Source organism: Zasmidium cellare, assembly GCF_010093935.1.
Source record: "Zasmidium cellare ATCC 36951 unplaced genomic scaffold M409scaffold_4, whole genome shotgun sequence".
NCBI classification, from domain to species: Eukaryota; Fungi; Ascomycota; class Dothideomycetes; order Mycosphaerellales; family Mycosphaerellaceae; genus Zasmidium; species Zasmidium cellare.
The window spans coordinates 452,146-468,981 of NW_022986948.1; the positions used below are offsets into that span (position 1 = coordinate 452,146).

Genomic DNA, 16,836 nt, shown 5'->3' on the forward strand with positions numbered 1-16,836 from the left:
ATGCTCTGCGGACGCTGCACATCCATCTTCGGTGACAACGCTCTCGACCACTGGCTATCGAAAACATCAATCAGGATCGGATTCGTGGTCGTATCCGGCGAGAAATGGCTCGAACACCACCTCACAGCACCCGCACTGCGAGAGGCAGCCGCTGCCGGCTGTTTCATCTGCTCCGGCACACTGCACAGATTCCCAGACCTTGACCAAGGCACCATCTACACGATGTCGGTCCTCACCACAAGACAGGCTTTCAACAGGCTGGAGGTTATGCCCCTAGGGATGAAAGATCGAAGCAGAGTAGCGATGTTCCATTTGGAGCGTGTGAATGAAGCGTCAAAAGTGTTCGAGTTGAGCAATTTGTCCTTGATGGAACCTACCACTGGCGGACGCCACTGTCTCGATCTTGCAAAGTATTGGTTGGATGAATGTTGTGGTCAACATCAAAGTTGTCGAGTCAGCAGGACCCCTGAGCAATACCCGACGAGACTGCTTGTGATAGACGGCAATCGAGTTAGGTTGGTGAAGACGAGAGATGAGATGCCCGAAGGACCCTTCGCTACACTCAGTCACTGCTGGGGCACCCATCCGATCGACGTCCTCACACCGAGCAACATCAACGAATTCATGGTCGGAAGACCCATCCAAGAGCTACCACCTTCATTCAGAGACTTCTGCGAGGTCTGCCAACATCTTGGCATTCGATACGTGTGGATCGACAGTTTTTGCATCTTGCAAGGGTCCTCACCGGAGAGTGTCCAGGATTGGGAGCGGGAATCGCTTCTCATGGAGACCGTCTATGCCAACAGTCTGCTCAACATCGGCGCTTCCCACGCATCATCCTCGCAAGAAGGCTGTTTCCAGCCCCGATCTGAATTCATTCGAACGCACTTTCTGCATTGGAAGGCGGCCAAGAATGAGCCCAGTCAGATGTATGCTCTGACCGACTTCTACCGGGACCGGAACACCGCATTCAATAACCTGCATCTCTTTTCTCGAGCCTGGGTCGTGCAGGAGCGATTACTGTCGCCTCGAATGCTGCACTACGGGAAAGACCAGTTGTGGTGGCAGTGCGCGGAAGCACCGCTCTTGTGTGAGCAGTACCCCGGTTCCGGCTGGAAACTCACATGCCCTTCAATCAATAGCTTGCGTCCGGCCGGACTTGAAGAGTATCAGGGCAATCTGAACGAGCTTTGGAACGGCATTATGACCGTGTACTCAGGATGCGGTCTGACAAAGCCGCAAACAGACAAACCGCGTGCCATTCAAGGTATCGGCAACAGGATCGCCAGACTCACTGGGGATGACTTCGTTGAAGGATTCTTTTGGCGCCAGCTGCCTAAAGCCTTGTGTTGGCAGGTAACTTACGAGGCAAGACAACTGGGCCGTGCGAGCGAGTATCGCGCCCCAAGCTGGAGTTGGGTCTCGATGGATTGCCAGCTTTACTTCGACGAATCAATGAATCGCTCTAAGGCTGGCGAACTCCTCGCCGCGGTGGTATGCCGTGGCGAGAACGAGGGCCGGCGCTTTCTGGCTTGTGTTGGCAAACTCCTGCCCTTGACTTGGTCTTCGAGAGAAAGCGGTTCACAAGTGAGGCTCCAGATCGCAGGTCTCGAAGGAACACTGTCTTGTCCCCTTGATGAACCCGATGTGCCAGAAGCAGTCATTCGAAAGATGGATCTGGCATTCTTCTCAATATTCCTGGAAATTGACGAGGAGCCGAGACGAATATCATTCGTGGTAGGGATCGTCTTGTCTAAATGCGAGGGTGGGACGTGGTGCAGAATAGGGATGAGCTTCTCAGGCACTTATAAGTACGAGAAGGTCATTCAACGGCTGCAGACCACCAAGAGCACCGTGGTTGTCTTAGTCTAGCGCAAGAGCACGGCGAAATCCGCACAATAGTGTTTGTCATTGACAGGAGTAGCAAGGACGCAGACCTGAGTTTGGTCGGCTATGAGTGGAAGGAAAGAGGTCGAGAGAATGAGTTCAACGCAAGTGTATGAGTGTACGTCTGATCCTCCTGTATCCGCCTTATCGCTCACATTCAATCATAGTCTGCAAAACCCCCGCGACCGTATTGCTGCACGCCTCCCCATGCCAAAGTCAGCCTCGAACACATCCTGCATGACTTCATGGTTCTCCTCTATTATAACCGCAGACAAAGGATCCAACGTGCCCACTGATGGCCTAAGCACTGTTATCCTTGCCGAATAGACCTCTCCACATGGAGCCTATTCTCATGCCGGTGAGGATACTTCTCTGGATTTAGCATGCAAGATGAGAACGTCCAGCCAACGGTCCGAAAGAGAACCTTGAACTCTCCAATTTGCAACACCAGGCGACGACTTCAAAGGATACTAACTACGAAAAGCCTTTCTAGAGGCGGGCACAAGCAGCCACCTGGCAGGATAGCTTACGTAGTTGTTGAGGTGAAAGGGGCTTCACGGTTCTGAGAAGGAGAAGTCTGAAGTGAGTACATAAGTATGTGTGTAGACATGTATCCAGCACGATCACATCAAATACCTCCTCTCGACTCCTCCACTCAAGCCCAATGCCTCTCGCACAATCCTCGCTACAGAGCCTCGCATTGCTCGCGTTAGCTTGCTCACCCCTCGCCCAGGCAGCATCCGGATTCACTATCCGCTACTATGCTCAGGATAATCCCTCTTGCAACACCGTAAGCAGCTCCAAAACTTGGTCGGCAGGACTACACCCTAATCACATCCATCTCTTCTCATAGAACAGCGGCACACGCCCATCCCTCGCGTGCAAGAATATCGGCCAAGCCATCTGCTGTGAAGAGCCTCCTGCATCATCCGTCTTCAAGTACGCCCAAGGCTTGAGTGCTGGACCGGCAGGTACCCTCAACCTCCACGAACTTCTCGCGGGTGGCGAGTGGGGTGGCTGCAAGAATACGTACGCCATCAACGATTGTGTCTACAATAGCCCATTCCGCACGGCTACGATCTTGGGAATCGGTAGTGTCTGCCAGGTCATTGGTTCTGCAGACCCTGGTGCTGGCAAGCGTGACGTTGAGAAGATGCCAGAGGTCAACGGCACCGAGACGGCAACTTCGAAGGGTTGTTCGAAGCATAATGTTGTTGGTATTGGGTGAGTTATGCACACTGTGGTTCGCCGTCATGATTAATATACTGGTACTAACGCCTGTGGTTTTCCAGGGGCAAGGACTACAGACTGGAAGGGCAAACTGTCAACGAGGGGTTTGTTAAGGACTTGATGGAGATGGCCAGCGAGAAATTTGTGGAGAAATACGGTCTTAAAGAGTGGCAGGACGCCGTGGAGAACGTCGCTGAGGAGTTCAAGTGAGCGAATACCGTCTTCATTCTGCTTGAAGTGGAAAGACGAGGGTAGATTGAATGTCAACCCGATGATTTAAGAGCAGGGGTATTATAGATCGATTCGACGACAGGAACAAATATGATCATGTTGTTGCGAGAAATTTTCTCCAAAGAATGGTTTCGTACTAATACAAAAAGCCATACATAGTCCAATCTCTCCCGGCTATAGCCACAAGGCGGACTAATTCTCCTCTGGGATCGAGTCGCACTTGGAGTCGACACTAGATCGAGCACTATTCGAAGGGCTTCCATGACCACAACCACCACAGTCTCCGCAGGTTAGGGAGAGTCCTTTGCCACTACCATCGCAGGTCTCGCAGTCATTCGACGACATGACCCGTCCAACTCTGTTGAATGGTCAGCCATGCTCCGTGCACAGGCATGTCCTACAGTGTGTACACACCCCAAACAGGACTTGCAATTCGTATTCCCACAGCCATTCTTCTCGGCTTCGCAGTCTACGCAGCTACTTCTTTTTCGGACCTTGCCTGTCGCGTTACAGAATCGGCAAGGCTTTGCGACGGTGCCATCGCCCGAGCACCGTCGACATGACGATTGTGCATCAGTCGATCTGTCCAGTATTGTCTGTTTGATGCCTTCTGGAACGATGTCTTGCGCTTGTAACGAGTTACGACGGGTATTTTCCACTAAGATGTCGTTGTCGTACGGATTGTCGTTGGGGAGTTCGGCTGGGCTTTGGATTGGGCTGATCCCGAGGTATGTTTCTGCTTGTGCCATCTTTTCTGGTTTGTCGTTGACAGCCTTCGAACTGAAAAGGGTGGATTCTGATCTACTTCTCAGAAAACGACCACGAAGAGCTATGAAGTATTGTAAAAGTAAAGAGGATCTTTTGAGTTCAAACAAACACAGGTCCCTACATCTGATTTAACTACGGATGCCGAGCATGATGTGATGGCTGAACGGCGCTTGAATCGTCGGGGGACACAACGATCGATCGACGCAGGGATGAAAAAGCATAAGACTGACCGGCAGCGCCCAGGGCTGACAGGAACACGCAATAGGCCGATCCGTAAAGATACTAACGAGTTGCTCATAAAAGTGGCGCCTCGAGCTTCTTAGAGAGAGGTTATTTGGAACTTGTGGGAGAAGCAATGTGAGGTCCTTATCTTTGCCAAGAGAACAGCCAGATGGCCGACTGTGAGAGGGTCCATGTGTCAGGTACCAGCATCACGCTCGTGTCAGAAGTCTCTCCAGATGTGGGACACTTGGATACGACCGAGGAAGGCCGCTTGTTTGAATGGCTTCGAAACTTGATGAAGATCCAGGCTGTTCTTGGAGCTGACCACCAGGCCTCAAGGAACCCGAACAATCCAAAACTGTCCGACATGCCCCGACGCGTGGCTGCGCTGCGCGATTTACGTGAAGACTGAGAATTGATCCGCATCACGAAGCCATGTACCACTGTTGCCGCCACAGGTGTGACGTTCGATGTTGTTGCCAATGAACGGCTTTCAAGCACGTGAAAGCGAAGTGGAACTGAGTGAGTGAAGGGAGTGAAGTTCGGATGGAGTCGGTTGCAGATTCGAGGCAACGATCTCGCCAAGACTTGCACGTGACTGTAACAGTAAAAAACTTTTTCTCTCCCCCTGAGAGACCGCGAATAATCTCATCGAGAAATCCGCTATCTACCGTCTTCTTTCTTCACGCGCCACGACACGTCCACCGTGATTCCACTTCATCTCTCAACACACACGACCAGTTCTCACATCTCCCTCCACGACAACACAACACATCCGACAGTAGCCAAAAATGCCCATCACCAAGAAAGACCGCATCAAGAAGGAGCACAAGAAGGGCGACGCCGCCGGTACTCGCGCTGCCGTGCTTCCAAATGGCACGCCTGTGAAGGCTGCAAAGCCAAAGTCCATCTGCGCTTTCTGTCGCAAGGAGCTTGTGAGTATTGTACGAGTGCATACTAAGCCGTAATGTGATTTGACCGAATTTCCAGGACAACACGAATCTCAAGATTCTGGAGCAGCATGCCGACACTCATTCTGCCGCCTGGACGAAGGAGAAGTGCTGGCCCAATGAGTTCACATCCTGATCTCGCCGGAGTGTGCCACAAGACTCCATGAACCATGAAAGCAATCAACCAGCGATGATCATCAAGCAACATTTGCGATTTTCGACACTTTCACAAACCAGGCGGCGAAGGACGGCTACCGTCGGCTTCGGCTCAGAAAACTCCGACATTCTTCCTCGAATGGAACACGCGGATATTCCAGACAGACTGGAGATGTTATCGCCAACGGCAGGCAGGGTACTCCGGTTTCGCAGTCAGTTCGAATAGGTCTTCTCGTGCAAGACCACAGTATGGGAGAATGCGTCAGAGAACTAAACACACGACATCGGAGTAACTTCAGACACAATGAAGAGTACACTGCTCACTCTAAAGACAGACTGAGCATCGATACCACATGTGCGTCCTGGTTTTATTTATCTTCACAAATCGTTTGATTCACATGACACACCCTGTCACGGCTGTTGGGGAGGGCGATAAGGTGAGAAATCGACTATCGTATGTCCCCTTGCTGCTAAGCGCACCATATAGTTCACATCATCATTCATAGAAACGACAGACTTCCAAATACATCAACCCTTTGCTTTCGCATCGCTTCACCACTCGAGAGCAATCGCCTTGCCATCCTCGTCCATGTCCGATACAAGCGTCCCGTTGCATGGCCGCCGCGCTCATCTCATCCTTATCAGTCCACACACTGCACCTTCTGGATAATATCATGCTGATCCCCATGGCAATGGACCTTCTTGTCATTGCTGCTACTGCAGCTCACCTCGACATCAGGATGCGTAACATCAATAACCGCGCCAGGGATGTTATCGCTGCTGCAGTCCAAGAACTTGAAGGTGGTGCCCCAGTGCGAGAATTCGATGTTACATGGATCGTTTTGCTGAGCCGTGAGATCGTGAGCTTCCGGGCATGCGCTCTCGCCGTGCACCCAGGTGGTCCACTCGAGGCACTTGTTGCCGCCATGCTCGATGATTTGTTGGCCGAAGCCGATGCTGATGGCTTGGGTTGAGGCATGAAGGCCCGCCAAAGCGGCGAGGCTGGCAAGATTGAGATTGTTTTGCATTTTAGAGTTGACGAGGTTGACAGATATCTTGGAACGTTTGATGGTGACTTTGGAATCAGTGACGATGATATGCCGGTAAGAATTAGATCACTCTGAGAAGATTGTCTTGCTCCTTTATACCCCTGACGAAGACCAGCGACCTTATCGTCGGACTTTCATTGCTCCATTTGCTCGACTGTGCACAACTCAACATTGAAGCACGAAACCTCGTGTTAGGACACCAACACCGCCAGAACAAGCGTCGCTGTGCCAGCTGAAGGGAAGTTGTCGTTGAACTTCGAGCAATACCGGTGAGCGTTTCATAACAGACAAAGAAGTCTGGCTGTACGACATAGTGCAAAGGATTTGGTAAATGCAGAAGGAGTATCATACCGGTGAGTCCATTCATCGAATATCGTCTGAGTTGAGGTTATTGTGGAGAAAAGCAGCATCACGACGGACATCCCCAGACCTTCACTACAGAGACATATTTGGTCGATGCCTTGGGAACGCCATCCACAGTCTACATCTTGACCTTTGCCTCAAACTTATGGCGCTCCACAAAGCACAGGCTGATAGACCAAATGACTGCAGATATCCGCACCGAATCCTGTGGGATGCGACCTTCTAATCCTCCTCTCATGTTTCAAACGATCGAGGATGTCGAGAGTCGACTTGCGTCCCCAGCCTTGCCCTTGTCCAAATCTGTGTCCATAGCAACAGCATCTTGAGGATCACTCTCCTGTAACTCAGAAGCTGTAGAGGCTGCTGCTTCTTGTCTCAGCTGCCGTTTATGGAGGAAGTCGGCGAGCACTGGATTGGAAGGGTTAACAGCGAAGATCACACTGTACGGGGGCTGCGATTGTGGCACTTACACGTCAACGCGATAGCTGCTACCGTGAACGCAATGATTGATGGAAATCCTCGAGGGAATCTGGGCCCCGTAGTCTGTGGGAAGATCAAGATCGGCAGGAAGGAGTCTAGGAACGCAGGATCAGTATCTCCTCACCAATGCCTCGGACAGAACACTCAATCACTGACTAGTAGCGTAGAACAGCCCGTTCATACTGGAGATGGTCAAAGCACGCTCTTCGGCGTTTCCAGAGTTGACTTCGTTCGCCCACCTCCATGTCACGGCGGTGACATAGCCGCACGCCACCAGGAAGAACGCAGCGACTCGAGCCGCATCCTCACCGGGCCAAGCGGTAAGTATCGAAGCACCAGGCAGGGTCGTGATGAGGAGCGGACCAATGATCCACCAGACTCGATTCCCGGTCATGCCTGAGCCGAAGCCCCAGCCAAAGTCACTGACCATTGTGACTAGGTTGGCGAAGCTGGTATAACGTTGCGTTGTGACACGCTGTACCCGGCGCTCTCTGTTTCCGGTCAGCGAATTCTGATTTCCGTTTCGTCTGCACTTGGACCTACTGAGATAGATTGAGAAATACTGGTTGGACTGGCATGAGTTGCCATACTGGAGAAAGCCTGGTCAGCAGCCGCGCGAACAATCTCAGGGGCTCACACTTACAAAGATGTACATCAGGCACAGAACCCACCAACGCCAGCTACCAAACATTCGCTTGACCAGGTTAAGATCCAGGACACCGGTGATCTCAGATTTGTTTTGCTTTGCCGCACGGTGCATCGCGAGCCGTCTGTCGTCTTCTGTGATGTACCATGCTTTGGTGTTGTGGGGATAGTCTGGAAGCAAGAACCACACTGATATGGCGACTGGTAACGACATGCAGCCGCAAACTATGAGTGGTAAGTACTACTTTCCAGCAAATCACTATGAAATGATTCAGCTCACTGATATAAAGCCACCTCCAACCGGGCAAGCCAAGGTGTCCGTCCAGTGAAGCATATATGCCAGCCTGTAGGAAACCTGCCAAAGTCAGTCTCCTTGTCCTCCTCTCAGCGATAAAGACAAAGAGATCCATACCACTTGTAGCCTGCCCAAAGAAGCCCGTTACGTGCCAGATGGCAACTCGTTTGGCGAGCTCGGTCTTCGTGTACCATGACCCAAGCAAGAAGATGATGATCGGGGAGAAGCCGGACTCGAAAAGTCCTACCAGAAACCGAAAAGCATACATTTGAGAAGAGCTCGTTGCTCCAGCTTGAGCGAACCTGTCATAACATCAGTCGAGATTGCTGTTGGGGCACGAATTTTCACTGTACGCACGTGAAGACTGTCCAGCCCAGCTCGCAGATGACAATGCAGATGCGAGGGCGGACCTTCAGGGCGATTATGTTCGCTGGTATCTGCATGATCGCAAACGAGATGGTGTAGCACACTGGTATTGTCAGTCGATGAAAGGAGGAAGGATGCAGCGGACTCACTTTGCATGTAGGTGTACTCGTTTCCTTGGATGTTGAGGTCTTCTTTCATTCCGCTCACGTCTATGGCACGTTAGCATCGGACTGTACGTCAGTGGAGGTGTTTGTGTTGGAGAGCGTACAAGCATTCGCGAGGTTACCCTGATCAATATCTGCAGATATTGTGGTGAGCGGGAGCTTGCCATTGGTTCCTCGTTGGTCTTTCGTGAACACCTACATTTGATCCACTACAGAACATGTTCGTCAGCGAAGACATCGGTAGCGTGAGGGTGGTGGACGATACTGACCCAGCCCAGTGTGGCACATATCAGGATGCCAAAGTCCAGCTTTCTTACAAGGGCTCGTTCCTAGCAGAGGGTGAGCTATGCTTTGAGATCTTTACTTTGAACAGACAGACCTCCGGGCTCTTCAAATGCTGGTCTGAGTCCCAAATGTGGCTAACCAACTTCGTCCAGAAAGACACATTCTGTGGTTCTTGATGTCCAACTGCTATGTCAGGCACAGCATCTGCGCTGACCGTTGCGGTCTTCTTGTCGTCATCCATGGTAAGAGCTGAAGTTCTTGAAGAAGATGAGACCAGAACAGGAACGGCTTTGTTGAGCACAAGCGCTGAGACATAGACATCTTATCTAGTGCCAAGACCATAGTCGCCTGTGGACGGCCCTGCTCCTTGTTATCGATGCAGCGCACACGGGGTTTGTATGGCGAGTTTACGGGTATCTTTGAAGACACCTTGGCCGCTGGCCGAGTCTTGAAATCATATGCCGTGATATCGTCGTTGGCCGCGCTGCGTTGCCCCTATTTTGCCTATCTCGGATAGGGCAAGTCGGCCATGTAAAAACTAGTACTTCAACAAGTACACACTCAACAGTAATCAAGGAAAGTGAGTGAGAGGGACCAAAAGAGCTTGAAGACGAGGACAAGTTGCCAAAAGGGGGAAACTTCGAACTTCCAACTTCCAACTTCCAACTCGTTCCGCAATCTACCCCATCGCCTGCCTGTATCCTGAGATCTTCTTCCAAGCATGGCGACAGCAAACGGAGATTCCATCGAAAAGATCGTCTTGGCCAGAGAAGTATGTCGCCCGAACCTGGTCAAGAAGCTCATGCTTGAAAATAAGTTGGCGTATTCGTTCGGCCTGAGGATAGCCTTCTCCACGGAGATGCCCCTGATCGCGAGACGGGCCGGCTACTCGGCTGTCTTGATGAACTTGGAGCACATGGCTATGAGCATCGAGACCATGAAGGACATCGCTGTTGCTTGTTTAAACATTGGGTAGGTCGCACCTCAGTCCCAAGCCTCGGTATCAGTAGTACTAACATTTCCGTTTTTTCTCAGAATCTCCCCGACCGTGGTTGTCCCCACCTGTTCGCCAGAATGGATATCTCGATGTCTCGATTCAGGTGCCCAGACCATTATTGTGCCCCATGTGAACACCGTGGAGCAAGCAAATATGTGCGTTGATGCAGCGAAGTTTCCGCCATTGGTAAGTGTTCTCTTCCAACTTGAAAGTAGACAAAACACAGAGCTAAGAGAATTCACCAGGGACATCGTTCGGTGACGATGGTCTCAGCAATGACCCAGTACGAGACTAGGCTATCCTACTCGACAATCTCGACCGTGGTCAACGATGCTGTCATGATCATGCCCATGATCGAGACCACAACGGGCGTCGAGAATGTTGAGCAAATAGCTGCTGTGCCAGGAATTGATGCACTATTCATAGGCTGCGCGGATCTTTGCATGGAGTATGTTTCGTCGAAACTTGCCTATGCACGCCAGGTGCCCGTTCATGACTGACACTTCTTGAACAGGCTTGGAATCCCTGGACAATACGATACCGACCTCTTCCAGAATACAGTTGCACGCATTGCTGATGCAGCTGAGAAGGCGTCGATAGATGGCCGGAAAGTCTTCGTTGGGCTTGGAGGGCTTGAGCCTAGACCGGATCTCCTGGAGAAGCTGGCGCAGCGGCATCCTTGCATACGGTTTGCAATGGCAGGGCGGGATATCGCTCTCTTGATGGGCGCGATGAACAAGCAGGTGGCGGCGATGGAGGCGATATCACAGTCGTTGCAACAATGATGGTTTGATGAAGAAGATGATAGAGGTTTGATGTCAAGAACAGACATAATAAGGTCGGCCATCGCATCGGTAATAAACCGAGCCCGCGCGCATCACATGTCAAGAACGCCTCAAGTGCTCCTTCCCTTTTCTCTACTTGCTATTTAGCAATACAGCACAAAAACTTCGAAGAGTCCTAGCACTCGAAAGTATGAAAGGAAGCCACGAAGGAATTATGGGGTACATCATGATGCACTTCTCTGGGAAGATGCTAACTGTTTGACGAAACTTTCGACAGTGAACACTGCTGGATCGTAGACTAAGAACGACCTCGGGATTTTGAATTGTAGCTTGAAATCAACAAGGCGCAGGTGGACAGTTTTCCTCTCCTACGCAGCAACCTGCAAAGCATCGAACCTTCGAAAAGTCCAACTTCAAAGCTTGGTATACGGGCGACCCGTAATCATTGCGGAAGTGAAAAAAGAAGCCCTCGGGATTTTCTTCGCCACTGCCATCCTCGCCTCTGACCATGATGTGCTTGTTTTTGTCATAGGGTCCATATCCACACTCGTCACTGTCCAGTCGGTCGTGCGAACTTCCACGCGCTTGTCGAAAGGGCGCAGGAATGGGTTGACATTTGGCAGTGAGAGTGGACCAACTGCCTGCTGGAGTTGGTGGCCTGCCAACACTCGTTGGCGCAGGTGGTGACCGTCGTTGAAGTTAGCCGGTGTTCACAGTATCGGTTGTCTGGTCATACCATCGCGACGAAGCCTGTTCACAGTCATATCCGCCATGTTCTGAGCTTAGTTCAGGTGCTGTAGGAGGTCGTATCGAGATCGTTGGTAGTTGTGAGAAGAGAAGGAGAGAAGAGAATGCACTCTCTCTCACTTGTTGTCACATGTTATCGGCATCACGTTGGAGGTCCCATGCTCAACGGCAATAAGATATTGCAGATGACCACTATCGGAGTGCAACGAGACACAGCAGTTGCTCTTTAGGTTCACTTGATAGGCTCATCAACCCATTGAGCCATAGCTGTTGTGATCAGAGTCCAATATGTGCCAAGAATGCCGGAATGAAAACATCATGAATCTAGACGACTTAATCTAGATGAAAGCCAATCTTACTTCAGCCACAATGATGCATGCGCTGTATACTCATTTGGTGCGGACCGTAATGATCTTTGAGGCGTCACCTCATCTCGAGCAATCCACACTTCTCAAGTTTCTGCGTCAAAGTGTGTATGCCATGGCCGGAACTCGTCTGTTGGAGAGGATTGTGACTACATGATGCTCCAAGTTTTCTGGAGAGTAGAAGACTTGAAGGTGACTTGAAAATGACTTGAAGATGATGAGAAAGATCCCTGGCGTCGTTGCAAAGAACAAAAACACATGCTGCAGTCTTGACGGTAAAGCTCGAGACCTGACGTTGGAGATTTATAGTTCAATCTAGCCCAAAAGGGCCAAGTAGTCACGGATAATTGTATCTCCGATAAATGCGAAATTCAAAGCCCATGCAAAAAAATATCCACCGCCCAAAGAAATTGCAAAAGAAAAGACAAAAACATACAGCACCCGGTATTCCCACGTGGTCACCCACCGTAGTACTAATCAGGCGGTCAGATGCTTGAGTACACCAGAGCGGACGGGATGGTCTATATTCATCTGCCTGTGGCCGTATGTACAGAAAATGCTTTACTAATCAATATATACACTCACTTTCCGCACAAATCCATGCACGAGCTGACGACGAGCTCCCTCCTCGACCTCGCATCTCCTCGGGAAGTTTTGTCATCCAAAGGCACGCAAGCGGATAACTGCGGCCAACCTCATCTCGTCAACGCAGGTGAGACGGGCACTAACCAGCCGACTACTTGCCTGATCGAGCAAGAAATGCGCATACGCTCTGGGTGCTTCGTTCCTGCATGCAGCAAGGAGAGGAGGAGCGGGTACAGTACATGCACGACTTGCGCCATGTGTCAAAAGTGATCCTCCTCCTTCCTTCTTTGCTCGTTCCGCAGATCAACGGCCTGGGCCTGGGCGTTGGGCGTTGGCGCCGAGAGAATGGGCATTGGAGCTCTGGCGTCGACTTTGTCGCAAGAATTGCTGTCTTTGGATGGGGATACGGCTGTGATCGTCACGACTACAATGAAAGAATTAGCGGCGACTCAGGCGTGCCAATATCTTCGAGATAACAGCATAAAAGTCACTTCGGTATTTCGATACGTCCGGGATCCGAAAGGAAGGAGGATGGCAAGGCCCTGCTGTCATCCGCAATCTCATACTCATTTCCGTTTGTGGAAGTCATCAAAGAAATGTTCACGGCATACTCCGTTCACTGATGGAACTCGTACACCGACCCTACGAGAGGCTTGTCTTCACGGGAAGAGGATTGATCTCTCATAGGGCTGAAGGACGACGATATGTCATCGTCATCCCGTGTCATACTCTATGCGAATTGTTTCGGATTGTCTTCTGCTTTTGTTTTACCGACATCTTGCCCTGGACGACTGACTTGATCCTCGACGAAACACGGAGCTCGTAGCACGGAGCGAACATCGCGATGGACAGGATGCGTATGCGTGAGACTCGGTCCTGCCATCAGCCTCCATGGATCGTGCAAGCTCCTTCATGTCCTTTGATTACAATGCCATCTCGGGGTTTCGCTTTCTTACATGGTTGTTCGCTGCATGCTTCTCGAAGGAGCTTGCGGTACGTAGGCTGTGGCTTTGTGGGACGATTCGCTCGCTCGTAAAGGATTGTACGCGGACTCCTATCGTACATGTGAGATCATTAGGCTGTGACCGGAGTACAGTAAGACGGTGAGAGGACAGGACGTTGGTCCGATGGTATGGCCTAGCCCAAGGAAGATTTCGCAAAATTTTACACTCTCAATGGTCCTGATGGCATTGTCGTCGGGTTGAATCGATCCTCCTCGGACGCAGCCGATGTGTTGGTCGCTATTGGTTTCTTGTTGTTGCTTGGATGATGTCAACTTGTTGGTGCTTCGGTGCCCGAAATGCTGTGCCGCATCTATTCTTGTTGTCCTGATGACGCTGGGCTGTGGCGAAGATGTGCTCCTGACTGCAACCGCAGTATGACACGGCAACGATGGCAAAAATGTTATGGAATCTGAGAACAGCAAACAAGAAGTCGTACAGTCCTTAAAGCCGACATCACAGGCAGACATCACAAGAGGCTCATCGCGCGAGCCACCCGACCCTCCACCTCCGGGAAGGAATGAGTAGGATCTCGAGGGTCCAGCGAATAGGCTTCAGGGCGGGCCAGACCTTTAGGTGTGTAACGATTGAAAGTTCTTCTTGTGCATAATGCTTCGGACTGGCAGACTGCCTATAGGTCACTCTTGAAATGAGATGGATGGGAGATGCCGAGAAGGTGTTGCATTGGGGGGTCGCAGAGTGGACCTGAAACTCCTGTACCTACTTTCGCTATACGGCTTCTTCGGCACAATGGGGCAGTGCTATAATTTGCTTTGACGACACTGGTCGATTCTTCTCCTGAATGCAACCTGGATTACATATCTGACATGTAAGAAAAAGCGTACTTCGAGTGCGTGTACCGATGCCCTCTGCGCTATGTGGGTCTTGGAAAAGTGAAGTGAATGTCTGTTTTCATCCGGGGTATATGCCTTCCTCAATCGGATAGTACAAATTGTTCCGTTCCGACAGTGTCATCCAGCCTGTCAGATGAAAGGTCGTGGAATGAACGCTTTTCGAGAACAACCTTTGAGTATGATTGGCAGAAACTTTTCCGAAATGTAGTAACAACGCTATTTGCCGTCTTCCAAAACCCCAGACATGAATTGAATTCATTCTGCCCCGACTTCTTGCGTCCAACTCCGCTATACGTGCAACATATCCCCACAACTGCTGCGTACTGAACAGCTGAACGAACAAGCCACACGGCTTGTTCTTCACACGCTGTCGCGGATATGCCACGGAACCCCGGCCGGCGTTTCGTTGTACGACGCTCATATACGAGCGTCGTCTTGCGGCAGAATTGCGGAATCTGCAAAGGAATGCGGCACAGGCTCATTTAGCCAGCCGTTTGCATGTCTTCTGCTTTGCCATCATCGTACAGACCGAGAGTCGACTTGGCATGTCTCAAGCAGCACCCTTAGCCGCGTCGTGTTGTTGCATCCCTCCACTTGATGTTCATGTAGCGTTGTAGAGCTCGGCGGTCAGGAGGGCTGGAGTAGTGATCGACTCAGCCTTAAAAGAGGAATAGACTGGTTCAGGGAATCCGTTCCAAACCCAGATTTTGCGTAAGCGTTGAGACTGCAGCCGCCGACTTTACCCGAAGTAGAAGCGCGGCCCACATGGCATGTGGTGTCGTGGCACGGGAAGGACCTGAAGGATTCCAGCTCCCAAGCGAATTTGCAACCCTAGGATGATCTCCCGCCGTGGACTTCGAGCGCATCCTGCGAAACCTCAGGCCACCGCCATAAGCACACATACCGGATCCGGCAAGTGGCCAGTTAGGCGTCCCGGTGCAGCGGACTGTTTCGTTGGTAGTATCGAACGTCGAATACACCGTCGGGCCGAGGACGGTATTCGCCTGAGAAATAGACATGTCCACGAGGCAGACTCAGCGAGCACTAATCCTTCGCAACAATTCCAAGGCCTGGTTCCGGGTTGAAGCACGATCGCAGCGAGCTACAACAACATAGAGCGGCTCTCGGACATCGAGCGAGCTGGAAGCTGGACCTGCTTCTGTTGGAGACTCGGTGGACGACCGATCGGACTTTTGCGGTCTTGACTGAACCACTGCACCGGCAAGCTCGACGATTGCTTGGAACTCGGCGTCGAAGACCTGATAGGCAGATGGATGTGGGCCACGATCTGATGCGAGGATGGCGCAAGACAGATGATTTGCCTTGAGGATCCGCGAACGAGATATTTCGTCCCCTTTCATTGTCGGCATCGCATATGAAAGGTATGCCGTGAATGCTTGCTCCCACTGATCGAGCCACTGTTGGAAGTGGCGCTTGTCGCTGGCATCCAGAGGAGAGCCTGGCGGCGAGTTCCTCGCAGGGTTGTTCTGCCATGACTTGGAAAGTTTGGTCGAGCAGTGTTGTAGTGTCGCTTGTGCTTGACCAAGGCTGGTGATACGGGTCACCGTCGGCATGGGAAGCTCTCGAGAAGTGCCAACCGGCATCGCGGAGGGTCGAGTCGATGTGGATAGTGGTGACGCTGAGGGCCGCGAGACTGTTATTTGGTATGACGTGTGGATCTTGGGCAGCTTGACGCTCGCATGGTAAAGGTCTCTGGTGGCAGTCGTCATGGTCATGTAGAGAGAAGAATGTCTCGCAGACCGAGACTTTTTAGTCGAGCCGGTTGGTCCAAGCTGAAGGAGACGAAGGTGCTAGTCGGGTTGATTCGTCCGTGTTCAGGCGCGCAAGGCTTCTTCTGATGGTCTTGCGCCCGGGTTGTAAGAGGGCAAGGGCTGTACTTAAGAGGCACAGCGGATTGGTACCCTAGGCGTATCGCCGTATTTCTTCAGGCTTGGAGGCCCACGTGGATGAGGATGCTTAAGTGGGCAAGCCACTCGGTAACCTAAAGTAGCAGTGCAGGAGGGTGTGTAGCCAGAATGCTGGGAGATCGTATAGCTGGCGGTATATGGGATGCAAGGAGTATGTATGTATGAGGTCAACAAAAGTCGAAGCGCCGCAAGCTGAGACAAGCTCGTCCGGGTCGTTTACGAAATTCAGTTAAAGCATCAAAGGGTCATCGCGAGGCTGATGACGGGCTCCTCTCAGCAGGTGCCAGTCTCTGGTGGCTTGCTTGATAAGGTTGCCGCTGCTTTACACACGGGTGTGCACTCGGATAAACACCAGGATGCAGAAGACAGTCGTTCGCTAGATCCTGTAGGATCAAAAGGCGAAGGCTCGAGCTCACTTGTCTTTGGAGGATTGCGGCGTCGCTTAACAGTTCCCGGAGCAGCAAAACTTCCATGCCTTGGCGT

At 51.5% G+C, this 16,836-nt stretch overlaps 7 protein-coding genes across 7 annotated transcripts; 4 read left to right on the top strand and 3 right to left on the bottom strand.

The window, feature by feature from the left end:
- M409DRAFT_50421 (uncharacterized protein) lies at positions 1–1,872 on the top strand (the record flags this gene model as incomplete). Its single annotated transcript, XM_033811530.1, has 1 exon — positions 1–1,872. The coding sequence occupies one exon, from the start codon at positions 1–3 to the stop codon at positions 1,870–1,872; it is 1,872 nt and encodes a 623-aa protein (XP_033672665.1).
- A 679-nt stretch (positions 1,873–2,551) lies between these two features.
- M409DRAFT_50422 (uncharacterized protein) lies at positions 2,552–3,327 on the top strand (the record flags this gene model as incomplete). The annotated part of the gene is made up of 3 exons (XM_033811531.1): positions 2,552–2,677; positions 2,741–3,111; positions 3,180–3,327. 3 exons carry the CDS (start codon positions 2,552–2,554, stop codon positions 3,325–3,327), a joined length of 645 nt encoding a protein of 214 aa, XP_033672666.1.
- Positions 3,328–5,129: 1,802 nt separating this feature from the next.
- M409DRAFT_18011 (uncharacterized protein) lies at positions 5,130–5,424 on the top strand (the record flags this gene model as incomplete). The annotated part of the gene is made up of 2 exons (XM_033804316.1): positions 5,130–5,273; positions 5,329–5,424. The coding sequence occupies 2 exons, from the start codon at positions 5,130–5,132 to the stop codon at positions 5,422–5,424; spliced, it is 240 nt and encodes a 79-aa protein (XP_033672667.1).
- A 661-nt stretch (positions 5,425–6,085) lies between these two features.
- Positions 6,086–6,472, bottom strand: M409DRAFT_18012 (uncharacterized protein; the record flags this gene model as incomplete). The annotated part of the gene is made up of 1 exon (XM_033804317.1): positions 6,086–6,472. One exon carries the CDS (start codon positions 6,470–6,472, stop codon positions 6,086–6,088), a length of 387 nt encoding a protein of 128 aa, XP_033672668.1.
- Positions 6,473–7,097: 625 nt separating this feature from the next.
- Positions 7,098–9,332, bottom strand: M409DRAFT_18013 (uncharacterized protein; the record flags this gene model as incomplete). Its single annotated transcript, XM_033804318.1, has 12 exons — positions 7,098–7,264; positions 7,327–7,431; positions 7,493–7,825; positions 7,880–7,925; positions 7,980–8,206; positions 8,262–8,336; positions 8,394–8,578; positions 8,634–8,745; positions 8,792–8,851; positions 8,911–9,001; positions 9,076–9,135; positions 9,186–9,332. The coding sequence occupies 12 exons, from the start codon at positions 9,330–9,332 to the stop codon at positions 7,098–7,100; spliced, it is 1,608 nt and encodes a 535-aa protein (XP_033672669.1).
- Positions 9,333–9,812: 480 nt separating this feature from the next.
- Positions 9,813–10,873, top strand: M409DRAFT_50425 (uncharacterized protein; the record flags this gene model as incomplete). Its single annotated transcript, XM_033811532.1, has 4 exons — positions 9,813–10,063; positions 10,127–10,274; positions 10,334–10,536; positions 10,603–10,873. 4 exons carry the CDS (start codon positions 9,813–9,815, stop codon positions 10,871–10,873), a joined length of 873 nt encoding a protein of 290 aa, XP_033672670.1.
- A 4,586-nt stretch (positions 10,874–15,459) lies between these two features.
- Positions 15,460–16,155, bottom strand: M409DRAFT_63365 (uncharacterized protein; the record flags this gene model as incomplete). The annotated part of the gene is made up of 1 exon (XM_033815563.1): positions 15,460–16,155. One exon carries the CDS (start codon positions 16,153–16,155, stop codon positions 15,460–15,462), a length of 696 nt encoding a protein of 231 aa, XP_033672671.1.
- Between the last annotated feature and the right edge of the window lie 681 nt (positions 16,156–16,836).